Here is a 16,309-nt window from a genome sequence, read left to right as displayed (position 1 = left end):
AGTTTGGAGGATTTTCTTTTCCACCTCTGAATCCCCCCTGTTCAAGATCAATTTGAATAAAACAGTCATGCAGTAGTAAATTGCAAAGAGGTAAGACTTTCTAAAAAAAAAAAAAAAAAAAAAACACATTACAAAGGGATAAAGGGATTTTTCTTTCCTGATTTATTTTTCAGAATGTCGTTCCGGTGGCTCCCGCAACTAGTTTGTGGTATCATTTGAAGAATTGCTCTTTTCGGTGTCCCAAGCTGAGAGCTTGTCATCACCGCCAAACGAATGAAATCAATTGTTAGCGCCATGAATGAGGACTTTAAGCTTATATTCCCAGACTCAACTTGTAAAATATGTCCTTATGGTTGTTTGCCAAAAAAAATAAAAAATTGTCGGCATATCCTCCATTTCCGTAACAACGGATCTTAAAGTACTGAAATGTGGAGTAAAGCTCCCACGGCTATCTGGTGCACAATCTCCTCCCGGCTCCTCTTCTGGCACTTTTCATCTTTTGTCTCTTGTGCACAGACTCTCAAAGCCGCAATGAATACCAACGCTGTTTAAATAGATAGGAAAGACAATCTTGCACATTATCTATTGCAAACAAAAGGGAAGAAATGCAGTGGCTAAAGCATGCTTAACATGAGCTACAGTACCTGGTGTACACACCATGACATGGATGACTGAGAATCTTCATACATCTATGATACAATATAATTCCAAGAATACCCTAAAGACTGTGAAATACTGTAAAGGGTTGCATTAGGTTGCAACTGCAACAAAATTAATATTAATACAATTATATATTATTCCTGTCACTTGATTAGTATTGGAAACACATCCCCAGATTTAATTTTATTCTGAATTATAATTAAATTTTATTTATACAGCGTCAATAACAATACAAATTGTCTCAAGATGCTTTACAAAATCCGGCCTGAAACCCCCAGAGCAAGCATGAAGGCGACGGTGGCAGGGAAGAACTCCCTTATAACAGGAAGAAACCTTGAGCAGAACCTTAAGCTCATATGGAGGAACCCATCTGCTTGAGGCTGGCCGGGTAGAGACAGAAAAGAGAAAAGAAAATCTGATGATGATACAAATACAAGACAGTTTGAGAATAACAGGCAGGTTGGAGAACTGTACATTCAGGTGAGGGGTGGGGAGGGGGCACACAACATGCTATACAGTAGAAGCACAGAATTGCATGACTAGTAATAGAGAAGAAGAAATTAGAGGACAAGAGCTCGGTGCGAGAGAGAAGAGAATAGAGGACATGTGCTCAGTGCATCGTCCCCCAGCAGCCTAGGCCTATAGCAGCATAACTGAGGGGTGGTTCAGTCCAGTCCTAACTATAAGCTTGATGGATAGTTGGAAATCATTTTTTTTTCTGCATTGTGATGGAAAATATCTTTATCTATTAACCTTAACCCATCCTCACTAGTTATGTAGTATTAGTCCTAGCGTCTCTCCAAATTAAAACCACATTCCTCATAAAACCTAATCCCATTACAAAAGATTTTCCACTCGATCTTTCACTTGTTCCTTCCTTGATTAGAAAGTTGGCCGACGCTGTTAGGTTTCTCCACAGTCTCTGCTTACGCTGCGATAAAATGAACGCTGGCAGGTGTCCGTGGGTTAACGTTGACCGTTACACCACTGAGAACGCTGTGTGTGCGTTCGCGGGGGTTGAGTCATTAACAGTTTGTGCCTGTGCCCCTGTCTGTGTGCGTGCGTGTGTGTGTGTGCGCGCGCTCATAGGGGAAGAGTCATTAATGATCTTCGTGGACAAGCGGAAGTTGAGTCGGACGTCTGAAGCGAGCGAGGCTAATGGCACAGCTGTGACGCTGGAAGCCCTGCATCAGCTGGCCGCGTCCTACTTCATCGACAGGGAGAGCACCCTGCACAAGCTGCACCACATCCAGATCGCCTCCACTGCCATCAAGGTAAGCTTCGGTCAAACACGATAACGGAATCGGACTAATCGACAAAGCCTTAAATTGCCCCCGTTGTTGGACATTTCCACCTGTGATTACAGCCATTTTCGTTGTTGCAGTTGGTTTCGTTGGATGAGTGCAATTACTGTATTTTTCAAAACATGGCAAGTGGTCTTGATTAGCTCCTGCTCTAAAGGATTAATGAAATCACGACCAGTGAGGGCCATTTGAATAGAAGCCCTACAATCAGCAAATTTGGCTCATTTTAACAAGTGGAGCTGTTATTATGGGTCAGTCATGGCCCTGTCTTTTTTTTCTTTTAGCTTTTTTTTTTCTTTTTTTTTGTCTTTGAATATAATCTCTAAATTTAATATATACCTGTTAGAGACATTACAAACATCACTATTCATTTACTGACCTACATTTCATATGATGGGAACAGAACACCAGGGGATCTTTATCATGAGGTATTGACAGACTAATAAATGTTGTGTAATATTTTTTATAGAATTTGAAAACCCAAAACCAATTATTTCTGTTGCCCTGCTGATTTCGTTTTTTTTTTTTTTTTTTGCTCTCTGATGTGCAGACTATGAGTCACTGACTGGAACAGCTGTGTATGTGCTTATCTTCTTGAGATTGTAATTGCACTTCTTCTCCCTTCTGGGAATAGGTATTGGAACGAATTAAGAAAACCACGCGCTACAATGGTCAGTACTTACCGAGTACTTAGCGCCCGCTACCAATTACCGCGTGCAGTTTACAGCCCGCGAATAGGCCCTCAATGGGAAACTTTGGCCCGCTCCACGTGCGGAGTGTGATTATTAAAACATATTTTAAAGTCCTTGGTTGAGAGGATTGGGACTATTTAAAGGCTAGAACCTCTGCTCAAACTAATAAAAGGACGGCTACTTTTCTCACCATTTTTAATTAATGAACCATTATGTACTCCAAGACCTCATCTCATGTTCTTTCCAAACTCCAGTGGCAGCCATTTCAGTATTTTCACAGCCCTTTTAAGTAAAATTATCCAGAGGGTACAGCTTCATTACCCAATAGATTTACTTAACAAAATAGTTGGACAAAGTGCATACCACAGCAGAAATCTTTTTTTCATAGGGTCCATCCACAATATGCCGAGATAAGGTTGATAAGCACGCCAGGGTTCACAAGTCTCATAGTGTCATCTATAAAGTCTGATGCATCTAAATAATATGAATGGCTAATGTATTGTATATTTCCATTCAAAAGTTTTTTTTTTTTTTTTTTTTATGAACATAAATGAACGTAATAATTTTGGCTACAGAGAGTTAACTTGGCACTGGTGTTTACACCGATCAGCCACAACATTAAAACCACTGACAGGTGAAGCGAATATCATTGACCATCTTGTAACAATTCAGTGTTCTGCTGGGAAACTTCTGGACCTGGCATTCATTGGTGTGGATGTCACTTAGACATGTAGCACCCACCTAGACCAGACCAGGCACCCCCACCCCATAGCAATGACACTCCTTGATGGCAGCAGCCATCCCCAGCAGGATGCAGCCTGACACAGACACACACACACACAAAAACACTTTAGGAACAACTAAAAAACAAAACATGAAGAACAGCACAAGGTGTTGACCTGGCCTCCAAGTTCACTAGATCCCAAACTGATCAAGTATCTGTGGGATGAGTCCCTCCCCCCACTAAAAACATCGTGTTGCCATACACCACAGGACACCCTCAGAAGGCCCATGTCCTTTCTCTGATGAGGCACAAGGGAGACCTACACAATAAAAGGAAGGTAGTCATAATGTTATGCCGGATTGGTGTATACCTCAATAGACTTGTAGGTTAAAGAAGCATCTAAACCAAGTGTATTGATTGTGATTTTGTCTATTGCAGTCTTGAAGTTACTGGTGTTAATGTAGCTGCTGTTAGACTCAAACCAAATTTTAAATCAAATATGTCTAATACATCAGTTTAGTAAAAAAAAAAAAAAAAAAAAAAAACACACATTCCCTTGGAAACTTGCTGCTGTGTGTACTTTATGACGCTTTTATGTGACATTTGAGTAAACATGCACGCTCACTGAACAAGACAGAGTCGGACCTAGAGCAGAGATGAAGCATGCAGCACCGTGTTACTTTCATCCTTGCACTTTCCTGCACGTATTCACGGGCTTGTATATGGAACAGCACGCTGTGCATATCAAGATATGCTTCTGGTGTAGACTAAATATGACCCCGCATCTCTTACAGCTTAATACCTTCATGGTGTGTTCATTCATCACTCTGTCAGTTGTTATCAAGATGAATGAACTGAATAGGCTGAGGTTTCCCTTTGCATAGGATTCTTGGATGCTCTCTGAGGGGAATCTGGTCCCTCACAGGGCTTTAATGTGTTTACACCCGTTTGTGGAAAACAACAGATTAACGTCACACAATGGAGGCAATAACGGCAGAAAACACCAGGCTGAGGCGCTGTCGGCTTCCCCCGGTCTGTTTGGCATGTGATTGCACCCGTTTCTGCAGACTGGGTACACCAGAAGCCAACACCTTCGGGCCCCATATGAACTGTCTTCACATAATCGGTGGGGTTCTTAGAGGACATTTGGAGTTTACAGACATGTGTTCTGAGGAAAAAAAACACATTCCTCAGAGGTGACGAGGAAATGAGGAAGCATCCATTGGTAAGCGGGCGCAGCGGGATGCAAAAGAGGGCACCGACATGACACAGTACTCAGCAAAAACAATCTCGATATAAAACATTTGACTGGGTCATTTTAATCCGCGCAATCTAAACGTCTTCATCAGCGAAAAAAAAAAAGAGCAGATCCAGTTCTCATCTCATCACATAAGAAGCTCTAATACTTCAAAACAGCTTAAGGGAACACTCAGTAATATTGTGTTTTATGAAACTGGTACCTGAATAAGATGATATAGTATATCGCAAGGACAGAATTGTGTTTTATGCGGATACCGAACATTTTTGCTGCCAACTACTTGGCTCTAGCATTCATTCATGAATAACAGACCGCATCGAGGACAGTCAAAAGCCTTGGCATCTATTTGTCCTTATGCTCACTGCAAATATGTCCCTACCGATGATAAAATGAGTAAAGGTGTTGGAAAGAGGGAAGAGACTTTGCAACTCTCTGAATCTACGAGATTTTTGGTTAGAATCTTACACACATGTTAAGGCATGTGAGACATGTTTTGAAATAATAAGAAAAAGATATATATAAAGAGAGGGGTGGCACAGTGGCGTGGTGGTTAGCACTAATGCCTGACAGCAAGAAGGGTTCGAATCCATGGGCCGAATGGATACGAATGCGGGTTTGAATCCATGGCCCTTCTGTGTGGAGTCTGCATGTTCTCCCTGTGTCTGTGTGGGTTCTCTCCAGGTACATTGGTGATTCTAAATTGGCCATAGGTGTGACTGTGAATGGTTGTCTGTCTCTCTGTGTTAGCCCTGTGATAGACCCCACCTCTCGCCCAATGACAGCTAGGATAGGCTCAAGCACCCCCGAGCGACCCTTCACAGGACAAGTGGTTACAGAAGTTGAATGAATAAATGACTATATGAAGAGTGGCCCATATTATATTCAGATATTTAGGTTCCCAGGTTGTCTGTGAAGGTTCTACGTGGATGCAAAAGCTGAAACTGGACTTGTTGGTTTTTCTTGAAGACCTTTCACCATTCATCTCATCCAAGAAGCTTCTTCAATTCTACTGTTGGTATTTATTAGGAACATCTCTGGGTGGTGATCATCTGAAACTAACGTGGTGCCGTAGTCTGGTGTTCATCCCCCCAGAAATGTAACTGTGCGTCATGGCGACGCAGACTGCAAGAGTTGTGGTTAGTCCGCTTGGTAGTATCGTGTTTACTCTTTAGTATTTACAGCTGCTTTCTCCATCTCCGCGATTTTCAAATCGATTGTTTTCGATCAGTAAAGATAGAACACATTGAAGAAAGGCTAACTGAGGAGGTTCGGCGATACAAACATTAGCATGAATTGTCTTCGGTGAAAGTTTCAGTCGCCATTGTTGAAAGTGAAGCAGAAAGTAGAAACAAAAATTAACCAGACTGGCAAAAAGGACAAAGCCGCCGACTAGCGTTTGGGTGGTGTTTTAGTATAAATGGCTCGCTCCAGCGTAGGCTACGTAGGTCATGGCGTCTTGTCCCGCAGAGGCACACACGTGCGTAATGACCAGATACAGGGGAGGTGGACTGACATAATTTGCCATCAACACAGTCTTTACATCTGTCCCAGAAAGTTTCACTCTCATTCACCCAATTGAGACTACAGTTTCTAGGCAAATAATGGGTAGTTTGAGTGCCATTCACTTTGAGGAAAAAAAAAGAACAAATTCTTGCAATTACAGGTGGGTATCTGGTCCTTGACAGAAAGTTGTGGGTTACAGGTGGGCGCCGCTCGCAGATGTTCCTAATGAAACCAAACCCCAACACTCCACCAGGCATTAAGAAAAGAAGCAGCAACTTGGATCACACAGAAAGTACAAAGCTCTGTAATGCCTGCTCTAAATCTTCTATTTATTTGCGTGGCCGCCTTGTTTGTCACTTCCTGTGCCAGGTAGTAAACCAACCGTAAGCAGTTGTCAGCGAGGAGCACGGAGCCAACAGGGGAGCTCCGAGACAGGCCTCTGTTCCAAAAGCAGAACTGTGACTTGTCCGTTTCCCTCATTCTGACCGCGTAGCTATAGCTTAAAAAAAAATAAATAAATTAAAAAAAAGCGAAATTGCTTTCCCTTATTCTTTTGAGATGCAGCCTGTTTTTCCATTGACTTGTCCTTAGCGGTGCCCCCCGCCGCACCCCACCCCCATACAGCCCATCAGAGATAAAACCGTACATTCTCTAAAGTGAATTGGCAAAGAGGACGTCGAGCTGATTTGGCAGCCACCGCGGAACCAAAGTGCTGCTAAAAACCCCTCTGATTGAGATGAATAGAGAGAAAGCCCTCTGGGGTGCATTTGTTTGGGAGGCGTTTTCAGGTGACTGATGTAAAATATTCACGGCGTCAGCAGCCTCTAATTCCGAACACGGCTTTTTTACCTCACCCCAATGAAGACGGATGCCAAAACAAAGCTGCCTTTCAGAAGAGCACTGGTCCCCTGGTTTTAAGAGATAACATATTTAAAATGGTAGAAATGCCTGGCCCGGAGGCCTGCAGGACTGAGGACAGCAGCAGCAGCAGCGGCAGCAGCACTGGAAAATAATCAAAGACGGGAAAAAATGAGATAAGAGTATAGCAAAAAAAAAAATGTCCCTGCTGTTACATGGTGTGATGAATCAGCCCTTCCATTTCAGTAATTTCCTTTGAGAGCCTCTGTCATTTGTCAAACATTTTGTGATGTGAGTTAAGGTGTCATATGCAACTGAACAGAGGAGATGAGAAAGGCCTTATTTAGCGGGGGGTATTGAGTGTGTGCGCAGCACGTAAAGCACAGGAAAAGCTGCATCAATCACCCAGCTTACTTATATTATTCGGGCCAGGCTCGCCCCTATTGAAAATTAATTAAACAGAAGTTAGCTGGAGAATATTATCGACGTGGAGGAGAGGCGGTGAGGAATGTTTGAGCCGATCCGCTCCAAAAAAAAAAGTTTGGGGCAGTTCTCATGCCAGGATGAGCACCAGCTAAACCAAACACAAATAAACAAAGCAACAAAAGCGCTCCGTCCTCAGTCGTCACGAGCGCGGATGAATTATTCATCCCAGACTTTTATTTTTGCAGCTTCATTATTCAGAAAGGAAGATAAATGTTCTACTTTGTCTTTTCACCACGTCTTCAACCCTTTTAACTTTTAACAAGATGCGTTTCCCTTGATGAAGAAGCCGGGATGCGGTAGCCGGATGATGGCTCTCGGCTTCAGTCTGGTATCTGATGTCAAGATTTTGAAGAATTTCCCCGTCTTCCGGCTATGTCGCTTTTAATCTGCAGCTGGTTAAAAAGACGTGAAGCCTGGAGAGCAAAGACAAAATACACAGAATCAAATTTGCTCCCTTGGTCCCTCTTCAAGTTACTCCATGTAAAATAACATGGTGTACTTTCCCTCAGTGAACATATCACATACAGTATTAAATTCCACTTTCTTCTATCAAAGGTCCCCCCCCTTTGCTCTCCTGTGGCTTTGAGTGCCCCCCTCCTCCCATCTCCAAAGGCGCACAATAATCTCATTCTGATGCTATTTTCCTCTTCTTCCTCCTTTCCCTTGCTTATAGTTTATGAGCTTATCCCTCTCTGCTTGACATTAGGGTGTAAGCCAGTGCAACAAAGTGGTCCCGAAACATGCACCGAAAATCCTCAAAGACTGAATAAACAGGCGGAAAACGTATCGCAGATGCAAATGTGGATTTGCGCGTCGACTGCGCCGCGGTGATTAAGCGGATGACGGTTTCCGAAGGTGCGGCGAATGGGGCAATTTTGAGATGAGCGATGATTTTCATGAAACGTTAATGCCGCCTTGTACTTTTTTCTTTTTTTTTTTTTTTTTCACCTCCAGCAAGAAGCAGAAAGTGCAGCCATTTAAAGACCATTGTTGCTCAAACATGTGACAACACGGGCTCGCTAAGTGACATTTTATGCTGTTTTGTGGAATTATTCATACGAGGGATTCGCTGCAGTGATGAATCTTCATCAGTAAAATGCGCTCTCCTAACTGGTCTTATAATAATATTAAAGGCTTACATTTTTAAATAATGGATGTGCCTTAGAGCCATCTGTATCAGCCGACCATGTTAAAAGGCTAAGTGCTTGCGTTGCCCTGCCAAGTCTCCACACCAAGCACCCATAGGTTATCATTGATTTATATACAGGGCAGGACTTGGCTTGATCTGATTTAGATACGAGGGGTATTTTAATAGCGAACTTGTAGCGTTGTTTCCTTTTATCAGGCTCATTTTATTAAATTTGATCGTTGTAAATATCCATTTCCAGCTGCTCGGTCAAATCGGATAAAGCTGCAAAGTGGTTGTTCCTATTATGTCAGGTTTTGTCAAGAAAAATACACCAACCAGCCACAACATTACAACCACTGACAGGTGAAGTAAATAACATTGATCAACTTGTGACAATTCAGTGTTCTGCTGGGAAACTTCTGGACCTGGCATTCATTGGTGTGGATGTTACTTAGACATGTAGCACCCACCTAGACCAGACCAGGCACCCCCCACCCCATAGCAATGACACTCCTTGATGGCAGCCATCCCCAGCAGGATGCAGCCTGACACAGACACACACACAAAAAAAGAACAGCACAAGGTGTTGACCTGGCCTCCGAATTCACTGGATCCCAAACTGATCAAGTATCTGTAGGATGATCCACAGAGGCCCCTCCCTTCAAAGCCCCCACCCCCAACTACATTATGTTGTCAGAGAGCACAGGACACCCTCAGAAGGCCCATATCCATTCTCTGATGAGTCACAACTATTTTGGAGGCAGAAGGGAGCCCTGCAGTATATTAGGTCATAATGTTATGCCAGACCAGCCTAATCAACTTCATTGTCATGCTTTTCTGCTTCTTGTGCAACACCCTTATTTGCAGCTGTTGCAGCAAATAAAAATATATCAATTTTTTTTCCTCCAGTTGGAAAACTCTGAGATATCTGTATCTCCCTTCGCTGCAGAAAGTCCCCAGCTGTGCAGCGTTCGGTCCAGTTACGATTCCAAACACCAGCCGTGGCTCTCACCTGCTCCAAAAGTTTAAATGACTCCTTCTGAGCCGCTGCCGCAGCACTCGTACGCCGGGCCTCTGCTCCTCAATCTCAGAGGGGAGCTATGTCAGCTCTACAGGCGGCAGTGTTTTCCTGAGCTGATGTGTGCTACTTTTATGTATTTTTTTATAGGCACAGAGTACATTGAAGTGGAGATGCATGCCTTCAGGGCTCACTTGGGAATGTATGTTTGTTGCTCGACTATACAGACAAATTAAAGGGAAAAACATGAATCATGAAGGGGGCGATGGCTCCATACGGGGCACGGAAGCTAACCGAACACTGAAAATAATATGAATCATATATGCGGTGGCGTTTCTAGAACTACCTGTGGAAGATTTAGTCTGAATGGTAATCATTCCTCTTATAGAATTCCAGAGAGCCGGAGAGTCTCCGCCAAGGAAGCACTGAAGTTGTTGCGGCGTCGTGCGGCGGCAAAATATTTAACTCGTATTACTGAAGCTGCTGTTGCACTTCTCACATCTGGCAGTTCTGTCTTGACAGTGTGTGCGAGAAGCTGTTTGCGAACGTCTGTGTACCTTCCTGTTTGTTGTGATGGCGCTGCACTAAATGTGGATGTGCGCGAGTCCCGTTTGGCCTAGAAAGCAGTATAGTGAGAATAATGGAGTTAACAGCTCATTGTGTGTGTCCCTGCAAAAGAACAGAACTGAGACCTAATACCTAGTTTTTCCGGTAAACCTTCACCTCACCACCGTTGATGGCCATTGCCTGTAGAGTCATACATTTCTTTCCACTTGCCAGCTCACGGATCCTGTGCGTATTTGGTGGAAAACAGTACAGAACTAAACTTCAAAAGGTCAAAACTTGCAACTTAATGGAACACTGAAGCGGGCAGAGAGACTTTTATACAAGTAGATTTGAAGAGAATAATTCGATCATGGGGTTTGTGAAAATTGTTAAGTCTCTGTAGCGCTTTGTCGCGCCACAGGAATCTGGAATCTAAGCACATGAGTGACTCTCCAACTCATATTGTATGAGTATATATTTAGTGGTATTTAAAAGCGGCGTGGACTCAGTGAAGGACCGCCTACCCCCTGCCTTAGCCCTAACCATTTCACATGTCATTTTCCAAAGCGAAACGACACACTAAATGTGGCTGAAGGGGCGTCCTACTGGTAATATCGCACTCACAGTCCGACTGTAGAAGTATTTTTCTGGTTCATGCTGCTCATAATGTAAGGCTGGATGACATGCTTGTATTAGAATGCATGTGTACATATTATGTTGCATTCATTTTCCATAACCACTTGTCCTCTGGAGGGTCGTGGAGGAGGGTTGGTTGGAGCCTATCCCAGCTGTCATTGGGCGGGAGGCGGGGTACGCTCTAGACAGGTCTCCAGTCTACCTCTGGGCTAACACAGAGAGACAGACAACCATTCACACTCACACCTACGGCCAATTTAGAATCACCAATGAGCCTAACGAGCATGTCTTTGGACGGTGGGAGGAAGCTGGAGTACCCAGAGAGAACCCACGCAGACACAGGGAGAACATGCAAACTCCACACCGATGGATTAGAACCCAGAAACTTCTTGCTGTGAGGCATGAAAGATTTTAAGTATGATATTAATATTCCCCATATTAGTCACCCCTAAAAAAGACAAATTTATGTTTCAGAAGTTTGCAAAGGGAACATTTTTTCTCCTTCTTAATAAATTCTAGAGGAGTATTTAGACAGTGAAAAGACATCAAACGGCGCGCCAGAGGGCAAAGTGAAATTCATTGTGATGGGATAAACAAGTCACGTCCGCGGCACGCATGAGCATCGCAAACTGCTTATTCTAGGAAAGCCTTTAAGTGCAATTAAATGTTCCATTAAATGCAGCTGTTAGTTATTCCAACACAGTCAGCACAATTATCTTGTACTCAATTATGGCACATTAATAATTCCCCCGCCAGCTGATCCATTTCATTTACATATCACTTTTTTTTGCAGAATAACTTGTATGTTTTCTCGCTTTTAGCAAAATGAAGAAGAGAAAGAAAAAAAAAAAGACCAATGAAGTCTTGAAAGTAGTGAAATATACAAAAAGAGTTGGGGTTTTTTTCCTCCCCCCCGTTTTTTCTTTGTGGTTGCTTTCTAATACAGAGGGCTGACTGTGCACACATGCTCTGCTCCACTGGGTTCTTTTTGCAGATGGTCTCATTGCTATGCATAGAAAAGCCATCTTTAGATTTGCATTTGGTCAATCTTCCCCTTTAAGTTGGACATCTGTCTGTGTTGGAAATTAATCTGTGGGTCCCTACGGAGGCTGCTCGGATTTTAATTAATTGTGTTAACGCATCAATAATAAAAAAAAATAAATAAATTAAAGAAGAAGAAGAATGGCAGTTTTCCTCCCACACTCATTCTAGCGGTGTGTGTCTGTCTTGGGTAAACTGCTGACATCTTTGTAGGCAAAAGACAATATTTCAGTAATTAACAGTCGCTTAGTTAAAGATTTATTTTCGTGAAAGAGGTCTGGATGTATTCTGTAGCCACAGACAGAGCTCCCAGCTTTTATTTCTTCTCTTGCCTCTCTGCTCCTCAGCGACCTTGTAGTTGTCAAAAGTAGATGTCAAAAGACAAGACAACTTTTTTTTTTTTTTTTTCCCCCCCCCCAACCCTACAGCGTCTTCCTTATCCTTTTGGCTGGATACCATGGTTGCTGTCATTAATCCAGCAAAGAAACGTGGTTACTTTTATTGGGCCTTTGGGAAAATATGAAAAGACGACACCGTCATGGTGTTTGGCAATAATTCGCGAGTGACAGCGAAGGAGATGGATTTCCCTTCGGGTTGGCAGTTTATCTTTGCTCCTCGTGGAGGCTGGATATACGCATGCTCTAAATCAAGCTTTTGTCAGAGATGATTGAGCTGAGATTGTTCACGATCCAACTAGGAGCTCAAATGAAGAGAGTCTGCAGTCTTTTTTTTTTTTTTTTTCATGCATCCGTGCTTTTGTCAGCACAAATCTGGTGTTGCGCCTTTGAGGTTTGGATGTAGCATCTTCCAAGACCTGCGGCAAAAGTTGTATGATCTTTTTTTTTTTTTTTTTTTTACACCCGTCTTAAAAAGTTTCTGCACAAGTTCCCATCCCCCTTCAGGGGAGACATCCTGTACTTGACAAAATGTATTTGTTAAGAACATTTTCATTCCTTGAGTTCGTTCAGCATGTTCTCATCACCGTGTAATCTGTAAAAATTAGTCTGTCTGACCTTTAAGCTTCATTTGACAGTCAATTTTCTGCTTAATTTAGTTGACTTTAATTATTGCGGTCTGTACCTGACCTGTTTTTGAGAAATGTCTTTTATGCCTTTTTACATCATTTTTTTGCAAAACAAAATATGAGTTGAGTCAGTGGCAGAGCATCTGAAGGAGAGATCAGTCGGATTATCAGCTTTGCAAACTAGTGTACGAGAAGAGAAACGGGGAGTTATGAACGTAGGCAAACAGGGAAGTCAAGGAGACTCTTCTCACTTTCAGCAACTTTCTCAATGGCAAAAAATCAAAAACAAAAAAAGCTGGTCACTACAGTACCTTGTCTACTGGAAAGCATGATTCAGAAGAGGCCAAGTCTGTATACTTTGTTGGTCTTCCTACGTTCCCACCTAATCGTAGCTCTTCCGGTTTTCCTTTTTGAACAAGGAATACAGACTACTGCCACCTGATGCTATGAAGAATTATTTCCTCTCACGCAGAACGTAGTGTATATGCTAGCTGATCATTGCATCAAGTTCATGTGTTACGGGTTTAAACACAACTTCTTTGTTAGTCCTTTTTTTGCTGGTAGTTCTTCGAAGGTGGTTGCACTCGTTTGAGTCCTCTCCTTCAAACGGGTTTGACGACGGGCTCTGTTGTAAGTGCGCTAGCCTGTCTCCAAACCACCACGCAATTCAAAAGAGTACAGCAATAGATAGGTCCCTCAAATGTTTTACTGTCCTACTGCGGGCGTGTTTCTACCAATACAAAGGAAAAAAACAACCTCTGCACGTAACTGGACCAACAACTAATCCATTTTGTTGTAAACAAATTAAGCTCCATGGCGCTCAGATGACATTTAGGACTACGACCCCGTTACTCTTCTGTCCATCACCACATGAAGCCCACCCAGATGATTTGCTTATCCAGGTGGATCAGTCTGCAACAGAGCGGCTCCTTACCAATATAAAAAATTATTATTTGTGCACGGGGGACGAAGGTTTTGCTTCCAGCCTAGAGATGCCATTCCTTTTTATCCAGATTAACAACTAGTGACTTTATTTTCAAAGACTACGCAGGCCAACTTTGGCTAGATGGTCACCTTATTCAAGTACAAAAGGAAAATTAGTAGTATAATCAGTGTGCTACACATGCTTGCAGTCCGCGTTTTAAAACCATTTGTCCGCAAATTACCTTAATGCATCGGCCTATGATTAATTTTGACAGCAGAGAATGGACTAATGGCATTAGAAAAATGAACCGGTCTCTATAAAAATACTTGGCTTTTAGTCTCTTTGTGTTTCTACATTCAGTGAATCCACAAACTGAACTGCAACACACTCGTTTAGAATTAAATGTCAGGGTTATGTTTAATAGTGAAAGAATGCTAAGGGAACTCAAGGGATTGGGACTGAACAGCTGTGTAGCCTTAAGAAAATCACTAATCGGTGAGGCTAACCGGAAAAAAAGGGTTCAGTTTGCTAGGGAGCATAAAGATTGGACTCTGGAGCAATGGAAGAAGGTCATGTGGTCTGATGAGTCCAGATTTACCCTGTTCCAGAGTGATGGGGGCATCAGGGTAAGAAGAGAGGCAGATGAAGTGATGCACCCATCATGCCTAGTGCCTACTGTACAAGCCTGTGGGGGCAGTGCTATGATCTGGGGTTGCTGCAGTTGCTCAGGTCTAGGTTCAGCAACATTATGTGTCCAAAGAATGAGGTCAGCTGACTACCTGAATATACTGAATGACCAGGTTATTCCATCAATGGATTTTTTTCTTCCCTGATGTTCACGGGCATATTCCAAGATGACAATGTCAGGATTCATGGGGCTCAGATTGTGAGAGAGTGGTTCAGGGAGCATGAGACATCATCCAGACCTTAACACCATTGAGACTCTTTGGGATGTGCTGAAGAAGGCTTTGTGCAGTGGTCAGACTCTCCCATCATCAATACAAGATCTTGGTGAAAAATGAATGCAACACTGGATGGAAATAAATCTTGTGATAACGCAGAAGCTCATCGAAACTGAATAAAAACAGAATTGTTCATGGAAGCAAATATCGACTCTGTCGACAGTTAAGCCAAGAGAGAGTAAGGATTGAGGTTTAATTGATGGTAAATGGCCTTGTTTTTATGTAACACCTTTCTACTTATTGGTACTCAAGGACACATCTACCCATTCGCTCACACACATTCACATACCAGTGCAGTTCAGCGTCTTGCTCAAGGACACTTTGTGTTCCGGGGATTGAACTGCTAACCCTCTGGTTCATGGACAACCTGCTCTACCTACTGAACCACAGCCGCCAATAGAAATAAACACATTCTGCTTGAATAGAGCAGTTATCTGCGTACACAGTTTCAAAAGCTTAAATTTGTCCAGAGAGTCATTTCCTCCTCTCATATAGGTACGAATTAAAATGGCTGCATCTCTCTACTTGTTCAGAAACATCATCTGATCTTCTAGACTTTGCTAGATTTACTGTCCCTAGGTGGAACTGGGGGAGTTTAAGAACGAACACATGACAACCGCGGAAGTCGAGTTGTGATGGCAGGGTAAACTTAACAGGATTCACCTCAATTCCAAAATAAGAGTAACTGAAAAACTGCTTGAAGCGCACACACAGTGGGAGAAGGTTTGGACCACGTGGTTGTGCCAAATAAATGAAAGCAATATGACAAAACTTGACTATCAAACTTATCCAAGTTGAAAGCAACAAACAAAAGGCCTGGCTATCTAATGTAATCAAAAATACATACACTTAACCTCCCCTGTAGTCCACACCTGCCAACACAATTAACATAAATGGAGCACATATGTCCACATGTCTCAATATCTAGCAAGGCAGGTAACAGAAATCAGAGTAAACAGCAGTCACACATTAAAACAATCAAGGAATAAAGCAGGGCAAGCAGTGAGGGTGGATCCCCCCCCCCCCCAGCTGGGTCCCTTTTAATGTAGGCCCTGGGTAGTGATTGGGCAATCTGGGGCCGAACCAACCAATCAGCAGGCACCACCAGACTTCCCAGGTGGAAGCCAATTGAGTAATTAACACCTACAAAAAGAAACAGGAGAGGGGGAGAATACGTTGCCTCCTGCCTGGCACGTAACACTGCCGTTTAGTTCTTGCTTTCCAAACTGTTACACTGGCAGCTTTTATAAAGTCAGGATTTGTGATTACTTTGGTTGTTGTTTTTTTTCCCCATACTGTTTTTAAGAGTTATACTGTTTTGGGCCTCTAGTGTAGATGATCTGAAAAGCTCTACGAACAAATCACAGTTGTTGTTTTCACGGATTTACCAGGCAAACTGCAAAGTGGTTTCTCTTGGCTCTCCAGCACAGACAAAAAGGACACAAAGATGATTACCACACGGGCTGTTTATTCAAACAAGCCGCGGCTTTTGTGACAATCTGGACAATCCCTGTGCACACATGAGGCCTGTGGACAGTCAAGC

The 16,309-nt window shown here is 42.8% G+C and overlaps 1 protein-coding gene across 1 annotated transcript in view; it reads left to right on the top strand.

Annotated features, from left to right (window-relative positions):
• Positions 1 to 16,309, top strand: part of brinp3a.1 (bone morphogenetic protein/retinoic acid inducible neural-specific 3a, tandem duplicate 1) — a 55,022-nt gene that overhangs the window by 21,764 nt on the left and 16,949 nt on the right. Inside the window, exon 4 of the mRNA XM_084548756.1 lies at positions 1,750 to 1,934. Within this exon, the coding sequence (XP_084404882.1) occupies positions 1,750 to 1,934 (185 nt within the window). The remainder of the gene's footprint in view (positions 1 to 1,749; positions 1,935 to 16,309) is intronic.

The sequence above is a fragment of the Chelon labrosus genome, assembly GCF_963514085.1.
Source record: "Chelon labrosus genome assembly, chromosome: 7".
NCBI lineage: Eukaryota > Metazoa > Chordata > Actinopteri > Mugiliformes > Mugilidae > Chelon > Chelon labrosus.
This window is presented reverse-complemented; position numbering and strand designations above follow the sequence as displayed.